Source organism: Tachysurus vachellii, chromosome 7 (assembly GCF_030014155.1).
Source record: "Tachysurus vachellii isolate PV-2020 chromosome 7, HZAU_Pvac_v1, whole genome shotgun sequence".
Lineage (NCBI taxonomy): Eukaryota > Metazoa > Chordata > Actinopteri > Siluriformes > Bagridae > Tachysurus > Tachysurus vachellii.
Window position 1 is genome coordinate 31,637,837 of NC_083466.1, and position 14,792 is coordinate 31,652,628.

At 41.6% G+C, this 14,792-nt stretch overlaps 1 protein-coding gene across 1 annotated transcript; it reads left to right on the plus strand.

The window, feature by feature from the left end:
- The first annotated feature begins 1,288 nt into the window (after positions 1 to 1,288).
- LOC132849287 (E3 ubiquitin-protein ligase TRIM39-like) lies at positions 1,289 to 9,163 on the plus strand. Its single transcript, XM_060875536.1, has 7 exons — positions 1,289 to 1,337; positions 3,504 to 3,749; positions 5,230 to 5,300; positions 5,425 to 5,652; positions 5,749 to 5,911; positions 6,061 to 6,087; positions 8,616 to 9,163. Exons 1-7 carry the CDS (start codon positions 1,289 to 1,291, stop codon positions 9,161 to 9,163), a joined length of 1,332 nt encoding a protein of 443 aa, XP_060731519.1.
- The last annotated feature ends 5,629 nt before the right edge of the window (positions 9,164 to 14,792 follow it).

Below are 14,792 nucleotides of genomic sequence, written 5' to 3' on the forward strand. Positions count from 1 at the left end.
ATTATGGTGAGGTGTTAATCAGAGAGATTGATTCAAATTTAAATGATTTAAAAAAACAAAACCTTGAAAATAAGCATCATGAAAAACTCCCTGAAAAAACAGTCTCTACACTAAATAACTTCAAAATGTATAATGTAACACCAAACAATGTAGAACACAACATTTTAAATACACATTGATGTCCAAAAGTCTAAGACTTATAAAAGATTAATAATCTAGGAATCTGTAAATGAACATTAACATGAAACTACAGGCTGACAAATGTGTCACTTTGTTGAGTAAAAATGTGTTATTGTTGGAGCTCAGCAGTGACACTTCATTACGTTCCCATGGAACAAAAGGAGTCTGGGGATGGAGGGATGAGTAACAGAATAAAACTTCTGGGAGAGATTTAAAGCGCCTCCCAAAAACAACTCACTCTCTCACACAACCACACCAGCACCCACCCACCCAACCACCCACAACTAGCAGGACAATGCTGTTTAAATTCGGACGTTCTTACTTGCTCTCTGTGCTTTTCGCTTTTGCTTTTTCGCTTTTATCTTTTGATTTAACTACCAGCAGTTCATCACAGTGCTCAAACTAAACAATTCGGCACTTACACTACAACTACAAATTCCTGGAACTATATTGATATTTGGAATATTCAACAACTTGGGGAATTTGTCATAGCGGTCTACCTACCAGTCTGCTATTGCCGGCAGGTTACAATCCTAAATCAGGACATCACAGCTGCCCACACTCGAACAGAAGGGAAAATGCCTTCTTTTTGATCTCAATCCACCTGCTGCTCAAACTGCCACAGACTTCTACAAAAGATTGCAGTTCTCGAAACAAAGTTACTTGTGGTGCTGCCTACCCTGCCAGAACATACAGCAGAGCTTCATCGTGGTCCCTCTAAACATAAAGCTGGTGAGTCCTGTGAACCTAATGCTTTTAAACAGGTCATAGTGGGCTCAGAGAAACCTAAAGTAATTGAGGACACAAACCGATGGCATAAACAGGGTGCGAGAACCAAAGGTGTTCAAGACATTAGACTGTCACGAGTGTCACAAATTGCTGCATTAGCATCATCTACCCCAGATAGGGGTACAACTCAAGTAGCTAATACTGGTATTCTACCACCCCTGTGCGGCTTGAAAATAGATATGAAGCACTAGTGAGTTTGGGCGAAGAATCCACAAATTTAAATGGACACAGATCACATCAGCCAGTAGCTAACAGAGCTAACAGACGCTCAATATCATACAGGCAGCACTCCACTCAGACAGCAGCCGAGCCTAGCACGATGATAGCGGGTGACTCTATTATCAGAAACATTGGAAGCAAGGCTACCCGTACATACTGTTTTCCTCGGGCAACGGTTTCTGATGTTAACAAGGAACTTTGCAACATTCTGATGAAACATAAGTCTGTCAGTCGGATTGTCATACATGTGGGAAAGAATGATATCTGGAAATAGCAGTCTGAGCTCCTTAAGAGGGATTTCAATGAACTTTTAGAAACACTTGCAAGACTGAAAGTTCACGCATTCATCAGTGGACCTCTCCCAGCCAGAGGAACAAATATGTTTTCTTGGCTACCAAAAAACAAGTTATTTCGAGTCATTTAACTCAAGTCCGAGTCAAGTTTCAAGTCATGAATGTCAAGTCAAAGTCAAGTCGAGTCTTTTTTTAATATTTGTCAAGCAAGTCTCAAGTCTCAAATTTGCGACTTAAGTCTGACTTGAGTCAAGTCATATGACTCGAGTCCCCCATCTGGTTTTCGCCAACATCACAGCACAGAGACAGTGCTCATAAAGATAATAAATGATATTCGCTTAAACTCTGATTCAGGTAAAATATCAGTGCTGGTGCTACTAGATCTTAGTGCTGCCTTTGACACGGTAGACCACACCATACTCTTACATAGACTGGAAACCTGGGTAGGGCTTTCTGGGATGGTCCTCAAATGGTTTAAATCATACCTAAAAGGGAGAGGTTACTATGTGAACATAGGTAACCATAAATCTGAGTGGACATCCAGGACATGTGGAGTCCCACAGGGCTCAATTCTCGCACCGCTTCTCTTTAATTTGTATATGCTCCCAATTGGTCAAATAATGAAAAAGAACCAAATTTCTTACCACAGCTATGCAGATGACACCCAGATATACTTAGCCCTGTCCCCTAATGACTACAGCCCCATTGACTCTCTATGTAAGTGCATTGATGAAATTAACAGTTGTATGCATCAAAACTTCCTCCAGTTAAACAAAGACAAAACCGAAGTCATTGTATTTGGAAATAAAGATGAAACTCTCAAGGTTAACACACACCTTGATTCTAGGGGTCTAAAGACACAAAATAAAGTCAGAAATCTTGGTGTAATTTTAGAGTCTGACCTTAATTTCAGTGGCCATGTGAAAGCGATAAGCAAATCAGCTTACTACCATCTCAGAAATATAGCCAGAATTAGATGTTTTGTCTCAAGACAGGACTTAGAGAAACTTGTCCATGCTTTCATCACCAGCAGGGTGGATTATTGCAATGGACTCCTTACTGGGATCCCCAAAAAGACCATTAGACAGCTGCAGCTCATACAGAACGCTGCTGCCAGAATTCTGACCAGAACCAAAAAATCTGAGCACATCACTCCAGTCCTCAGGTCCTTACACTGGCTTCCAGTTCCATTTAGAATAGATTTTAAAGTATCGTTACTCGTTTATAAATCACTTCATGGCTTAGGACTGAAATACATTACAGATATGCTAACTGAATATAAACCAAGCAGACGACTCAGATCATTAGGATCGGGTCAGTTAGAGATACCAAGGGTTCACTCAAAACAAGGTGCGTCAGCATTTAGTTATTACGCCACCTATAGCTGGAATCAGCTTCCAGAAGAGATCAGATGTGCTTCAACAGTAGACACTTTTAAATCAAGATTAAAAACACATCTGTTTAACTCTGTATTTACTAAATGAGCACTGTGCTGCTTCACACTGACTGCACTTTTTATCCTAATCACTTTTACTCCTGTTTTATTCTTTTTAACATATTTTAAACTGTTTTTATTGAAATCACATTTATTTTCTTTAATTGTTCTTTGTTTTTATTATGATTTTATCGTATGTCTCTTATTTTTATATTTTTTTTCTCTCTCTTATAAACTGTTTTCTAATTTCTATGTAAAGCACTTTGAATGACCTCTGTGTATGAAATGTGCTATACAAATAAACTTGCCTTGCCTTGCCTAAATAAACTCATCCTCTCATCATCCAAACAGAGCTGATGTTCAATCAGTGATGTCAGATGGCAACCATTTTTCACTGAAATATTCATGAATCTATTCTACAAAAAAAACATTTTTACACTAACAGTAACTGACACCCCAACAAGTGCCTTTACACAGTTTAGGAAAACTTGTAGACATTCTGGTCTGTGATTTTCACACCTAAACTACAGATGCAGTTTAATCTATTTACACCATTTATCAACAATGTGCAACATTTTCTTTTCTAGTTTCTCATGACTCCAGCAGTCTCCTGTCTGAAGATCTGCTGCTGTGTTCGATATGTGTGGATGTGCTCACTGATCCAGTCACCACTCCATGTGGACACAACCTCTGTAACAGCTGCCTTACACTGTGCTGGGACATGAATCAACACTGTCACTGTCCATTATGTAACCAGAAATTCACCAAGAGACCTGAACTGAAGATTAATACAACACTGAGAGAGATTGCAGATTACTTCAAGAAGAAAAGTGGTTCTGACAAACCTGAGGTTCTTTGTGATGCCTGCAGTGGAGAGTAGTGTTAATTTCGTCAGACGAGACGAGACGAAATATGTTCGTCAACAACCTTTTTTTTCATGACTAAGACGAGACGATGACGAGACTGCACCACTGTCCAAAAACGCTGACTAAGACTAAATTAACATGCATTATTGTTGACAAAAAAAGACGAGACAAAAATGTTTTGTATAAAATAAAAACTAAGATAAAATCTCTCTTCATTTTCGTCTACAATTGTCTCTGCTTTTTCATCAGCTGTTACGCCTTTAAAATATTCAGCACGAGTTCGCGGCTTCGCTGTTGCTCAAGTTACAGGTCTGTGAAGCGGATCCCGCTTATTATATTGTTACCTACCAAATAAATCAATAATTTGACTCAAAATGATGATTTAAAAAGGAGTTTATTGATTTAAAAACGATTGTATTGTTACCATTAAAGAAAATAGTGCGCTCCGTCTCTACGGTTAGAATCCTGTGTGTCCATGGCAACGCTCTGTTTTTCATGGCAACGGTGTGTTATAGTGCGGTCTGTTATCAAGAAATAAAATAGTGTGTGTGTAGAAAGAATTTGTCCACACGCCGCTCAAATAAATAAATAAATATATAAACTCCTGAGTCCACCCCTGGTCTAGGCTTTTTGTGTTAAATTATATTTCCTGACTCTGCGCAGGCTCTTTTATTGTACATGACAGCTTATGTCCCGATGACCGGTCTTTGCATTACGATTAAAAGCAGCATTAATAAAGTAAAAAATGTGATGTGCAGTCAAGTTCGAGTGTATGCACTGTTTAAACGAGTGTTCTCAACTTCTCACTGATACTTTTGTGATTTGCAGAGTTTTGACAAGTTTTATAGCCTTGATATTGTTTCTTATTCAAAAGTGGTGACAGAAAAAACTCAGCACCCCCCAACCTGAAACCTCTTCCCACCCCCCTGTCACAATCACATCATAATCAAAATGAATAATTAGGCTTAAAAACAAATGTATATGTAAGGTATATATTGATATTTGTATGTATATATAGATAGATAGATAGATAGATAGATATACAGTATATATATATATATATATATATATATATATATATATATATATATATATATATATACAGTTTTGATCTTAGGCTTTTCATTAAGTTATTTATTTCCACTATAACACTTGTGTTCCTGATATTATTGCATTTAATGAGGCCTAAACTTGACTAAGATACCTTGAGTTTTCTTTTGACTAAAACTAGACTAAAATGACGAGACTTTTAGTCGACTAAAACTAAGACTAACAAAAAAGATATGTGAATGACTAAATATGACTAAAACTAACAAGGACATTTGGCACAAGACTAAGACTAAGACTAAATTAAAAATAGGTGACGAAATTAACACTAGTGGAGAGAAGCTGAAGGCCCTAAAATCCTGTCTGGATTGTGGACTGAGTTTCTGTAAAATTCATTTAGAGCCACATTATCATGTTCAGGACCGACTGAAGAAGATAATAGAGATCAAACACTCAGCAGAACAAAGCAAAGTGTGTACAAACATGACATGAGTTAATATCTGATAGATACAGTAGTTTTATTCTTATTTGTAGAAATGAACAAAGTTCACTATCAGTGTTATCTGATGGAAGTGAAAATGTGTTCCTCCTTTAGAGAAGCACAGAGAAAGAGAAAGCAGACATTGTCGAAGTCTTCACTGCTCTGATTCGCTCCATTGAGAGAAGTCAGGCTGAGCTGCAAGAGATGATGGAGGAGAAGCAGAAAGCAGCAGAGAGGAAGGCTGAAGGACTCATTAAAGAGCTGGAAATCAGTGTGCTAAAGAGGAGAGACACTGAGCTGGAGCAGCTCTCACACACTGAGGAGCATCTCCACCTCCTACAGGTCAGTGTTCCTCTCTCTGCTCACTGACAATGCAGAACATCACAGAACAACACTAACCATGCTGAGGGATTTCTCCTCTCTCCTGCTCTACTGTAGATTTACTCCTCCATGTGCAGCCCTCCACACACCAAGAACTGGACTGAGATCAGCATTAACACTGATGTGAATATGTACACTGTGACGACAGCTCTGTCTCAGCTTCAGCAGACTCTGAATGAGAAACTCACTAAATCACTCACTGACAAATTAAAGGAAACAGGTGAGAAATTATTTTGTACTTTAGATTTGATAAAAAAAAAGTCTCTAATAATAGACTAAAGTAGATGTTTTGCAAAATCTAAATATTAAATACCAATAACTGATCTGAAATCTAATGACGTGATGTTTTGTTGTAATTAGTTTCCACAGAACTGATGAGAATTCAGCAGTATGCAGGTACAGTGAGCTTTCTGATTTCCTCTCATATTAAAATGTACATATCAGCATTACACCACTGCATCATCAGACTTATTTTCATCTGTAGATGTCTCCAGATAAAAGGAGTATTAAAGTGTCTCATTACCCTCCTCACTATAGCTCCTTATTACTGTCATGCACTAAAGCCCTTAAACCCTTTTCTGTTTGTACAGAGATTAACTTTATACAGTACCTTTTTAACTGCATGATAAAAGATGGATTTCTTTGACTATCAGTGGTAAATGTAATCTTTATGCTGTCCAAAAGGTGAGAGTTTTAAAGTCATGCAGTTAGAAAAGAGTTTTTACACCATGCAGTGTTTCTGTCATTTACAGATAAACTTGAACATAAAAGTCATGAATGTATTCTACAAAAATATATTTTTTACACTAACACTAACTGACACCCTAAACAAGTGTCTTAGATAAAATATTTTTTGTACCAGTTAAAGAAAACGTTTAGAAATTCAGGCCTGTGTTTTTCAGACCTAAACTACAGACACAGTTTACTGTATAGAGACAATTACTGAACTATTTTGTCCATCTGTATCAAGATTTTTCCTTAAATGTGTTTCTCTTATGTTCTGTGTCTCTTTCTGTCTTTCCTGAGTGATAAAAATCACAAACACAAATATATCACTAAAGTAAAGATGCAAAAGGAAAATATTTTATATTTCTCATCAGAATCAGGAAAATCTCCATATGTTCTCATTAATGACAGAGAGAGAGAGAGAGAGAGAGAGAGAGAGAGAGAGTGTGTGTGTGTGTGTGTGTGTGTGTGTGTGTGTGTGTGTGTAAATGAGTATATCTGCTTATGGTGGTGTGAGTTATGATTTCTTCAATCTTCATCATTTACCCAAACATCTACCTTTTAGTGTAAAACTCTACAAAACAAACAAGTAAACAAACAAATAACTAACAAACTTGAGAGGAAACATTTAAAATGTGATTATTCAGTATCCTATCAGGTAACACAATACATGTCAAGCTCATCAACATTTCACTGAATTCATATGGATCATTTTATTCTCACAAAACACAGAAACAAGGCATTATGTATTTGAACAAGCTTCAGTAAGTTCAGAAGTACAGACTCTAGGAAAATCCACTGGTGTCCCAGGGGCAGAAACCAGGGGTGTAGATTCTCCTCTATATTCATCATACACATAGTAAAATGTTCAAATCTCACTATAAGAAGAAGCAGCACCTCTGGAGCAGAGGGCCTTTTGCTCAGGGGCCCAGCAGGGACAGCTTTAACCCCAATCCTCTGCTCAACAACACAGACACTTAACCACTTTAACTACCACTGCCCCAAAGAAATAACACCAAATAACAAATAAATAAATAAATAAATAAATAAATAAATGATGTTTATATGTTTTAATCAGTTACAGACTGCCTTCATTTGGACTTATGCTCTGTGTAATATCTTTAATGAAACAATCATAAATGCTTGTGGACAACAGACAGATTAGACATGAATGGATGGACTGAATCAGTAGATTGACTGAATGCTCGATAAAATGATGGGAATTATGTAGAGACACTGTAAATCTTACAAAGCTATTTTATTTCAGTTAATTAATTTTCATTTAAAAAATTGGAAGTAAACATTAACTTTAACGCTAACTGGAAGTAAACGTTACTTTTAATTTTACTTTTCATATCAAAATGTTCTTATGTAATGAGAAGTTATGTGAATCCGTGTGCAGGAGTTAAAATTTAGATTTAAGATTTAATTGACATTTTTTTAGATGTTCAGAGATTCATATTTTATAATTAAGATTTTCAAAAAAATAATGTACTGTTTTGTGTCCTGACATTAAATAAACCCCCAAAGGTTTGAGTCCAAATTCCACAACTTGGAGTAAATCCTTGTTCTTTCCCCTTCACTGTTCAGCTTTATGATTGGATTGAATTCAGCTTCACTTGTAGAAATGAAAGATTCTAGATGTTAGTAAAACATTGTGTGGAAATAATGAATGATTCTGAATGATTTGTTACACCGTGTATGTGGAAAAGTGATGAGTATAAAACTCTTTGTCTATCAGAGGGGAATGTTGTTGTTTTGCTGGACAAAGAAGGCTGAGAGATTTATAATCATACAGTTAAAAAAGAATATAAAAACACACAGTTTCTCTCAATCACTTTAGAGTCCCATGTTTTATTTCTAAATGTAAAATGTCCCAGATATTTATCACTAGAGACACTCAAGGTTTTTACCTCAAATGTTTTCTCTCATGTTCTGTGACCCTTTCTGTGTATTTCCTGAAAAACAAAAATTACAAACAAAAAACAAAATCACTAAAATTTCAGAAGGAACCTTTTTATATTTCGTATCTTTAATAGACTCCTATTATAAACTGTATTTTTGAAATTTCAATGAAATAAAATTTAAAAAATCTTCTACAAATCCTTTTATAAATCGATAATGAATATGATCCACTGGATGATGATGTAATATTTTTTACATGTTTACTCATATCACACACTGTGTGTTTCTCTCAGTGGATGTGACTCTGGATCCTGATACAGCTCATCCTGATCTCATCCTGTCTGCTGATGGAAAACAAGTGACACATGGAGACAAAAGACAGAATCTCCCTGATACACCACAGAGGTTTGATTGGTGTATCTGTGTTCTGGGAAAGCAAAGTTTCTCCTCAGGGAGATTTTATTATGAGGTGCAGGTCAGAGGGGAAACTGGCTGGTCATTAGGAGTCGCGAGAGAGAACATTAACAGGAAGGGGGAGATTACACTGAGTCCTCAGGATGGATTCTGGACTGTGATCCTGAGGAATGAGAATCAGTATAAGGCTTGTGCTGGTCCCTCTGTCCCCCTCACACTGAGAGAGAAGGTGGAGGTTGTGGGGGTGTTTGTGGACTATGAGAAGGGTCTGGTCTCCTTTTATGATGTGAAGTCCAGATCTCATATCTACTCTTTCACTGGTCAGACTTTCACTGAGAAACTCTATCCATTCTTCAATCTGTGTTTAAATGAAGGAGGTAAAAATTCAGCACCACTGATCATCTATCCTGTATTTAACACTGAATAAATTTAAACCTCACAAATTTGATCATCAGATGCTAAGAGTAAAAAGAATTAGTTTACTTTTTTGGTTAGATTTTAGAAACACATATATCCTTTTAAAATGCTGTATATATTATTTTAATACCTGGTTTTAATTGTAATCCTACAGTCTGTTATGATTGTGTGACATTATGATTGTGGAACTTTGTCATTACAAATCACATATTAAACTATTTATCTAGCAATCAGGATATTTTGTGTTTGTTTTTTGTTCATGGGAATGTATTTTATTTCGCTGTGTTGGTGTGTTTTTGTTACATTATAAATAGTAATTCATAGTTTATTTATAAGATGAAAAAACCCAGGTGTAATTAATTTGTGTAGAGAGGTAGAGAGAGAGACACACACACAGAGAGAGAGAGAGAGAGAGAGAGAGAGAGAGAGAGACACAGAGAGAGAGAGACAGAGCAAGAGAGACAGAGAGAGAGAGACACAGAGCAAGAGAGACAGAGAGAGAGAGACACAGAGAGAGAGAGAGAGAGAGAGAGAGAGAGACACAGAGAGAGAGGGGGAGAGACACAGAGCGAGAGAGACAGAGAGAGAGACACAGAGAGAGAGAGAGAGACACACAGAGAGAGAGGGAGAGACACAGAGCGAGAGAGACAGAGCGAGAGAGACACAGAGAGAGAGCAACAGAAGAGAGATCCTTTATTTGCACAAGTCACTTAAAAAACAACAATCAGCGTGACTCAATAACTATATAAATAAATAAATAAATAAATAAGAGTATTAAAATAATTCAAATAAATTAGGTTAACTGATAATAATAATCATCATCATTAGCTAAGCTCTGGTGCAAAGCTTAGTTTCTCTCTGTGAACAGAAAGGACAGTTTTGTGCAACATCAGGGTTTAAAATGGAGATAAAAGAGTTCACAGACAGAATACAGTGTAAAATCCTCCATTGGAGCTCACACTCAGTTTCTTCTTATTCCACCACCTTGGAATATATCATGACATAAAATATCAATGAAATGTTCCTCCAAAGTCTTCAGTATCATTTCTGATATTTCCCGGCAGTCTTACCATTGAACGCTTTGAACTGTAAAAAACGCTCACTTATCTCCCACTGATCATCCTCCTTGTTTACAACATATCTTAAAAGAATCACATTCGGCTCCATGTGAGAAATATGAGGAGTTGCATCACAATCACAGAATAATAAATTGTTTTCTCCCTTTCCTTCAATATTTCTTCCAAGACCTTTTTTTCCACAGAGTTCAATAAATTCATTTTCCATCCATCCATTTTCTACCGCTTATCCGGGGCCGGGTCGCGGGGGCAGCAGTCTAAGCAGGGACGCCCAGACTTCCCTCTCCCCAGACACTTCCTCCAGCTCTTCCAGGGGAATACCGAGGCGTTCCCAGGCCAGCCGAGAGACATAGTCCCTCCAGCGTGTCCTAGGTCTTCCCCGGGGCCTCATCCCGGTTGGACATGCCCGGAACACCTCCCCAGGGAGGCGTCCAGGAGGCATCCGGAACAGATGCCCGAGCCACCTAAGCTGACTCCTCTCGATGTGGAGGAGCAGCGGCTCTACTCTGAGCTCCTCCCGGGTGACCGAGCTCCTCACCCTGTCTCTAAGGGAGCGCCCAGCCACCCTGCGGAGGAAACTCATTTCGGCCGCCTGTATCCGGGATCTTGTCCTTTCGGTCATGACCCAAAGCTCATGACCATAGGTGAGGGTAGGAACGTAGATCGACTGGTAATAGAGAGCTTCGCCTTGCGGCTCAGCTCTTTCTTCACCACAACAGACCGGTATATCGACCGCATCACTGCAGAAGATGCACCGATCTGCCTGTCAATCTCCCGCTCCATCCTTCCCTCACTCGTGAACAAGATACTTAAACTCCTCCACTTGAGGCAGGAGCTCTCCACCAACCTGAAGGGGGCAAGCCACCCTTTTCCGGTTGAGAACCATGGCCTCGGACTTGGAGGTGCTGATTCTCATCGCCGCCGCTTCACACTCGGCTGCAAACTGTCCCAGTGCACGCTGAAGGTCCTGATTTGAGGAAGCCAACAGGACAACATCATCTGCAAAAAGCATAGACGAAATCCTGTGGTCCCCAAACCGGACTCCCTCCGGCCCCCGACTGCGCCTAGAAATCCTGTCCATATAGATAATGAACAGGACCGGTGACAAAGGGCAGCCCTGCCGGAGTCCAACATGCACCGGGAACAAGTCTGACTTACTGTCGGCAATGCGAACCAAACTCCTGCTCCGGGAGTATGGGGTCCGGGGCCCTCTGCTAAGGGCTGATCCACAAAGCACATGTGGACTGGTTGGGCAAACTCCCATGAACCCTCCAGCAACCTGGCGAGGGTATAGAGATGGTCCAGTGTTCCACAACCGGGACGAAACCCGCATTGTTCCTCCTGAATCCGAGGTTCGACTATCGGCCGAATTCTCCTCTCCGGTACCCTGGCATAGACTTTTCCGGGGAGGCTGAGGAGTGTGATCCCCCTGTAGTTGGAACACACCCTCCGGTCCCCCTTCTTAAACAGAGGGACCACCACCCCAGTCTGCCAGTCCAGAGGCACTGTCCCCAGCCTCCATGCGACGTTGCAGAGGCGTGTCAACCAAGACAGCCCCACAGCATCCAGAGACTTGAGGTACTCAGGGTGGATCTCATCCACCCTCGGTGCCTTGCCACTGAGGAGCTTCTCAACTACCTCAGTGACCTCAGCTTGGGGGATCGACGAGTCCACAACTGAGCCCTCGGCCTCTGCTTCCTCAATGGAAGACATGTCGGTGGGGTTGAGGAGAACCTCGAAGTACTCCTTCCACCGTCCGAGGATGTCCCCAGTCGAAGTCAGCAGATTCCCACTCCCACTGTAAACAGCGTGAGCGGGGCACTGCTTCCCCCTCCTGAGGCGCCGGACGGTTTGCCAGAATTTCTTCGAGGCCAACCGATAGTCCTTCTCCATGGCCTCACCGAACTCCTCCCAGACCCGAGTTTTTGCCTCCGCGCTCGCTTGGCCCTCCGGTACCTATCAGCTGCCTCCGGAGTCCCCTGAGCCAACCAGGCTCGATAGGACTCCTTCTTCAGCTTGATGGCATCCCTTACTTCCGGGGTCCACCACCGGGTTCGGGGATTGCCGCCACGACAGGCACCGGAGACCTTACGGCCACAGCTCCGAGCGGCTGCATCGACAATGGAGGTGGAGTACATGGTCCACTCGGACTCAATGTCTCCAACCTCCCTTGGGATCTGGTTGAAGCTCTGCCGGAGGTGGGAGTTGAAGTTCTCTCTGACTGGAGACTCTGTCAAACGTTCCCAGCAGACTCTCACAGTACGTTTGGGTCTGCCAAGTCTGTCCACCTTCCTCCCCCGCCTTCCTCACCAGGTGGTGATCAGTTGACAGCTCCGCCCCTCTCTTCACCCGAGTGTCCAAGACATACAGCCGGAGGTCAGATGAAACAACCACAAAGTCGATCATCGACCTCTGACCTAGGGTGTCCTGGTGCATGTGTACTGATGGACACCCTTATGCTTTAACATGGTGTTCGTTATGGACAAACTGTGACTAGCACAGAAGTCCAATAACAGAACACCACTCGGGTTCAGGTCGGGGGGGGCGTTCCTCCCAATCACGCCCCTCCAGGTGTCACTGTCGCTGCCCACATGAGCGTTGAAGTCCCCCAGTAGAACGATGGAGTCCCCGGTTGGAGCACTTTCCAGCACCCCTTCCAGAGACGCCAAGAAGGTCGGGTACTCTACACTGCCATTTGGCCCGTAAGCACAAATAACAGTGAGATACCTATCCCCAACCCGCAGGCGCAGGGAAATGACCCTCTCGTTCACCGGGGTGAACTCCAACACATGGTTGCTGAGCTGGGGGGCTATGAGCAAGCCCACACCAGCCCGCCGCCTCTCACCGCGGGCAACTCCAGAGTAGTAGAGAGTCCAGCCTCTCTCAAGGAGTTGGGTTCCAGAGCCCAAGCTGCGCGTGGAGGCAAGCCCAACTATCTCTAGTCGGTATCTCTCAACCTCCCGCACCAGCTCAGGCTCCTTTCCCCCCAGCGAGGTGACATTCCATGTCCCTAGAGCCAGATTCCGTGTCCGGGAATTGGGTCGCTGAGGCCCCCGCCTTCGACTGCCACCCAATCCACATTGCACCAGCCCCTTACGGTCCCTCCTGCAGGTGGTGGGCCCAAAAATTCATTTTGTGATTCTGAATATGATTAAATGCATCATCAGCAGACAGGTGCGTGACATAATGTTACTTTTATATAGGGTGACCAGACGTCCTCTTTTGCCCGGACATGTCCTCTTTTTGAAACCTAAAAATGTGTCCGGGCGGAATTTCTAAATCGTCTGGGATTTTGTTATTCTAGCCTCAAACGTGTTTACGGCGAATTTGCATTGCTCTCTCTTTCATTCACATACTAGTCACGCCCTTCCCCTACAGTTCGCTTTGCATTGAGTGGAAGTGTAAGGTGTAGAGCTACCGTCATTGGTCAATAGTATTCTCTGTACACATTTAATTGGTCAGTCACCTCAAGCGCCTTGTTTACCACTGGCAAAGCGCATGGCTACCCGGCATCTTCAGCCATGCCGAAACGCAAGTGTAAGTTCACTGACGAATTAAAACAAAAATTCTTACTTAATGAGTAATCGTAGACTGTTGGGAAAGATTCAGTCCTCTGAAAAATATGCCCCACGTGAGGAGGACTGACCGGTTAAATTATATTATAATTATATAAAACAATCCCCGCCTACTTCCGGGTTAGGCCCCACCCACGCGCGCTGAAGTGTCCTCTTTTTCACACACCCAAATCTGGTCACCCTGTTTTATATGTATAAGCGCTTTATACAATATAATGCTTGCGACATGCGTCATGACATCACTGTGATGGACTTTGGATTGGCCTGAGACAGGGGGACTCCGGGAGGTTAAGGCCTTCTTCAACTGCGGTCTGAAGATGACCCATGCCAGAAGCCTGAAGTACAGCAACAGAAGTACAAACAAATGGAATTTCCCTTGTGACTTGTGTGCTGAAGGCACAGTACTGTGAGGAGCACTGTTTTCTGAAGGAAACACACACACGTTTTGTCATTGCTTTTCAATGACAGTGGAGATGTGGCACTGTTCATTGATTTGGAGAGCACCAGACTTCAATTAGACAGCTTTGAATATTCCACTCAGCAGCTCTTCCCTCTTTATGTAGGCCTGTACATTCAGACCCTTTGTGGTGATGGACTTCACAAACTGGAGGAGATTGCTGGAATCCTCACTGCAAACAATATTCAATATTCTAAGGTGACACTATCACAGAAAGCACAACATAAGCATTGACAAAAAGCATCAAATGCACGTGTTCAACACAGATTCTTGATTTCTTGAGTTTAACAGGCTGTTGATTATTTCCATTTTTCACCAGTTCCACTTTCAATCTTTTCCCCCTCACAGATGGATCTGCATGGAGCCATTCAGGACAAGGAGAGAGGTAAAAATTCATCTTCCTCTTTTTGTGTGGAACCGCTAAGCCTCTCCAGTTTTCAACAGCGCCTGTGTTTGTTGGATGGACACAGTGACAGTATCAGACTTCCCAGAACAGGAAGCTCCCATTTCTGGTTTTCCATCTACACTGGA

What these genes read in the sequence shown, in the direction of transcription:
- LOC132849287 (XM_060875536.1), top strand. Translation starts at nt 1,289, where the DNA reads ATGATAGCGGGTGACTCTATTATCAGAAACATTGGAAGCAAGGCTACC. An exon ending in TTACTTCAAGAAGAAAAGTG is followed by an intron (nt 3,750 to 5,229) that starts GTTCTGACAAAC and finishes AAATTCATTTAG; the next exon opens with AGCCACATTATCATGTTCAG. An exon ending in AGCATCTCCACCTCCTACAG is followed by an intron (nt 5,653 to 5,748) that starts GTCAGTGTTCCT and finishes GCTCTACTGTAG; the next exon opens with ATTTACTCCTCCATGTGCAG.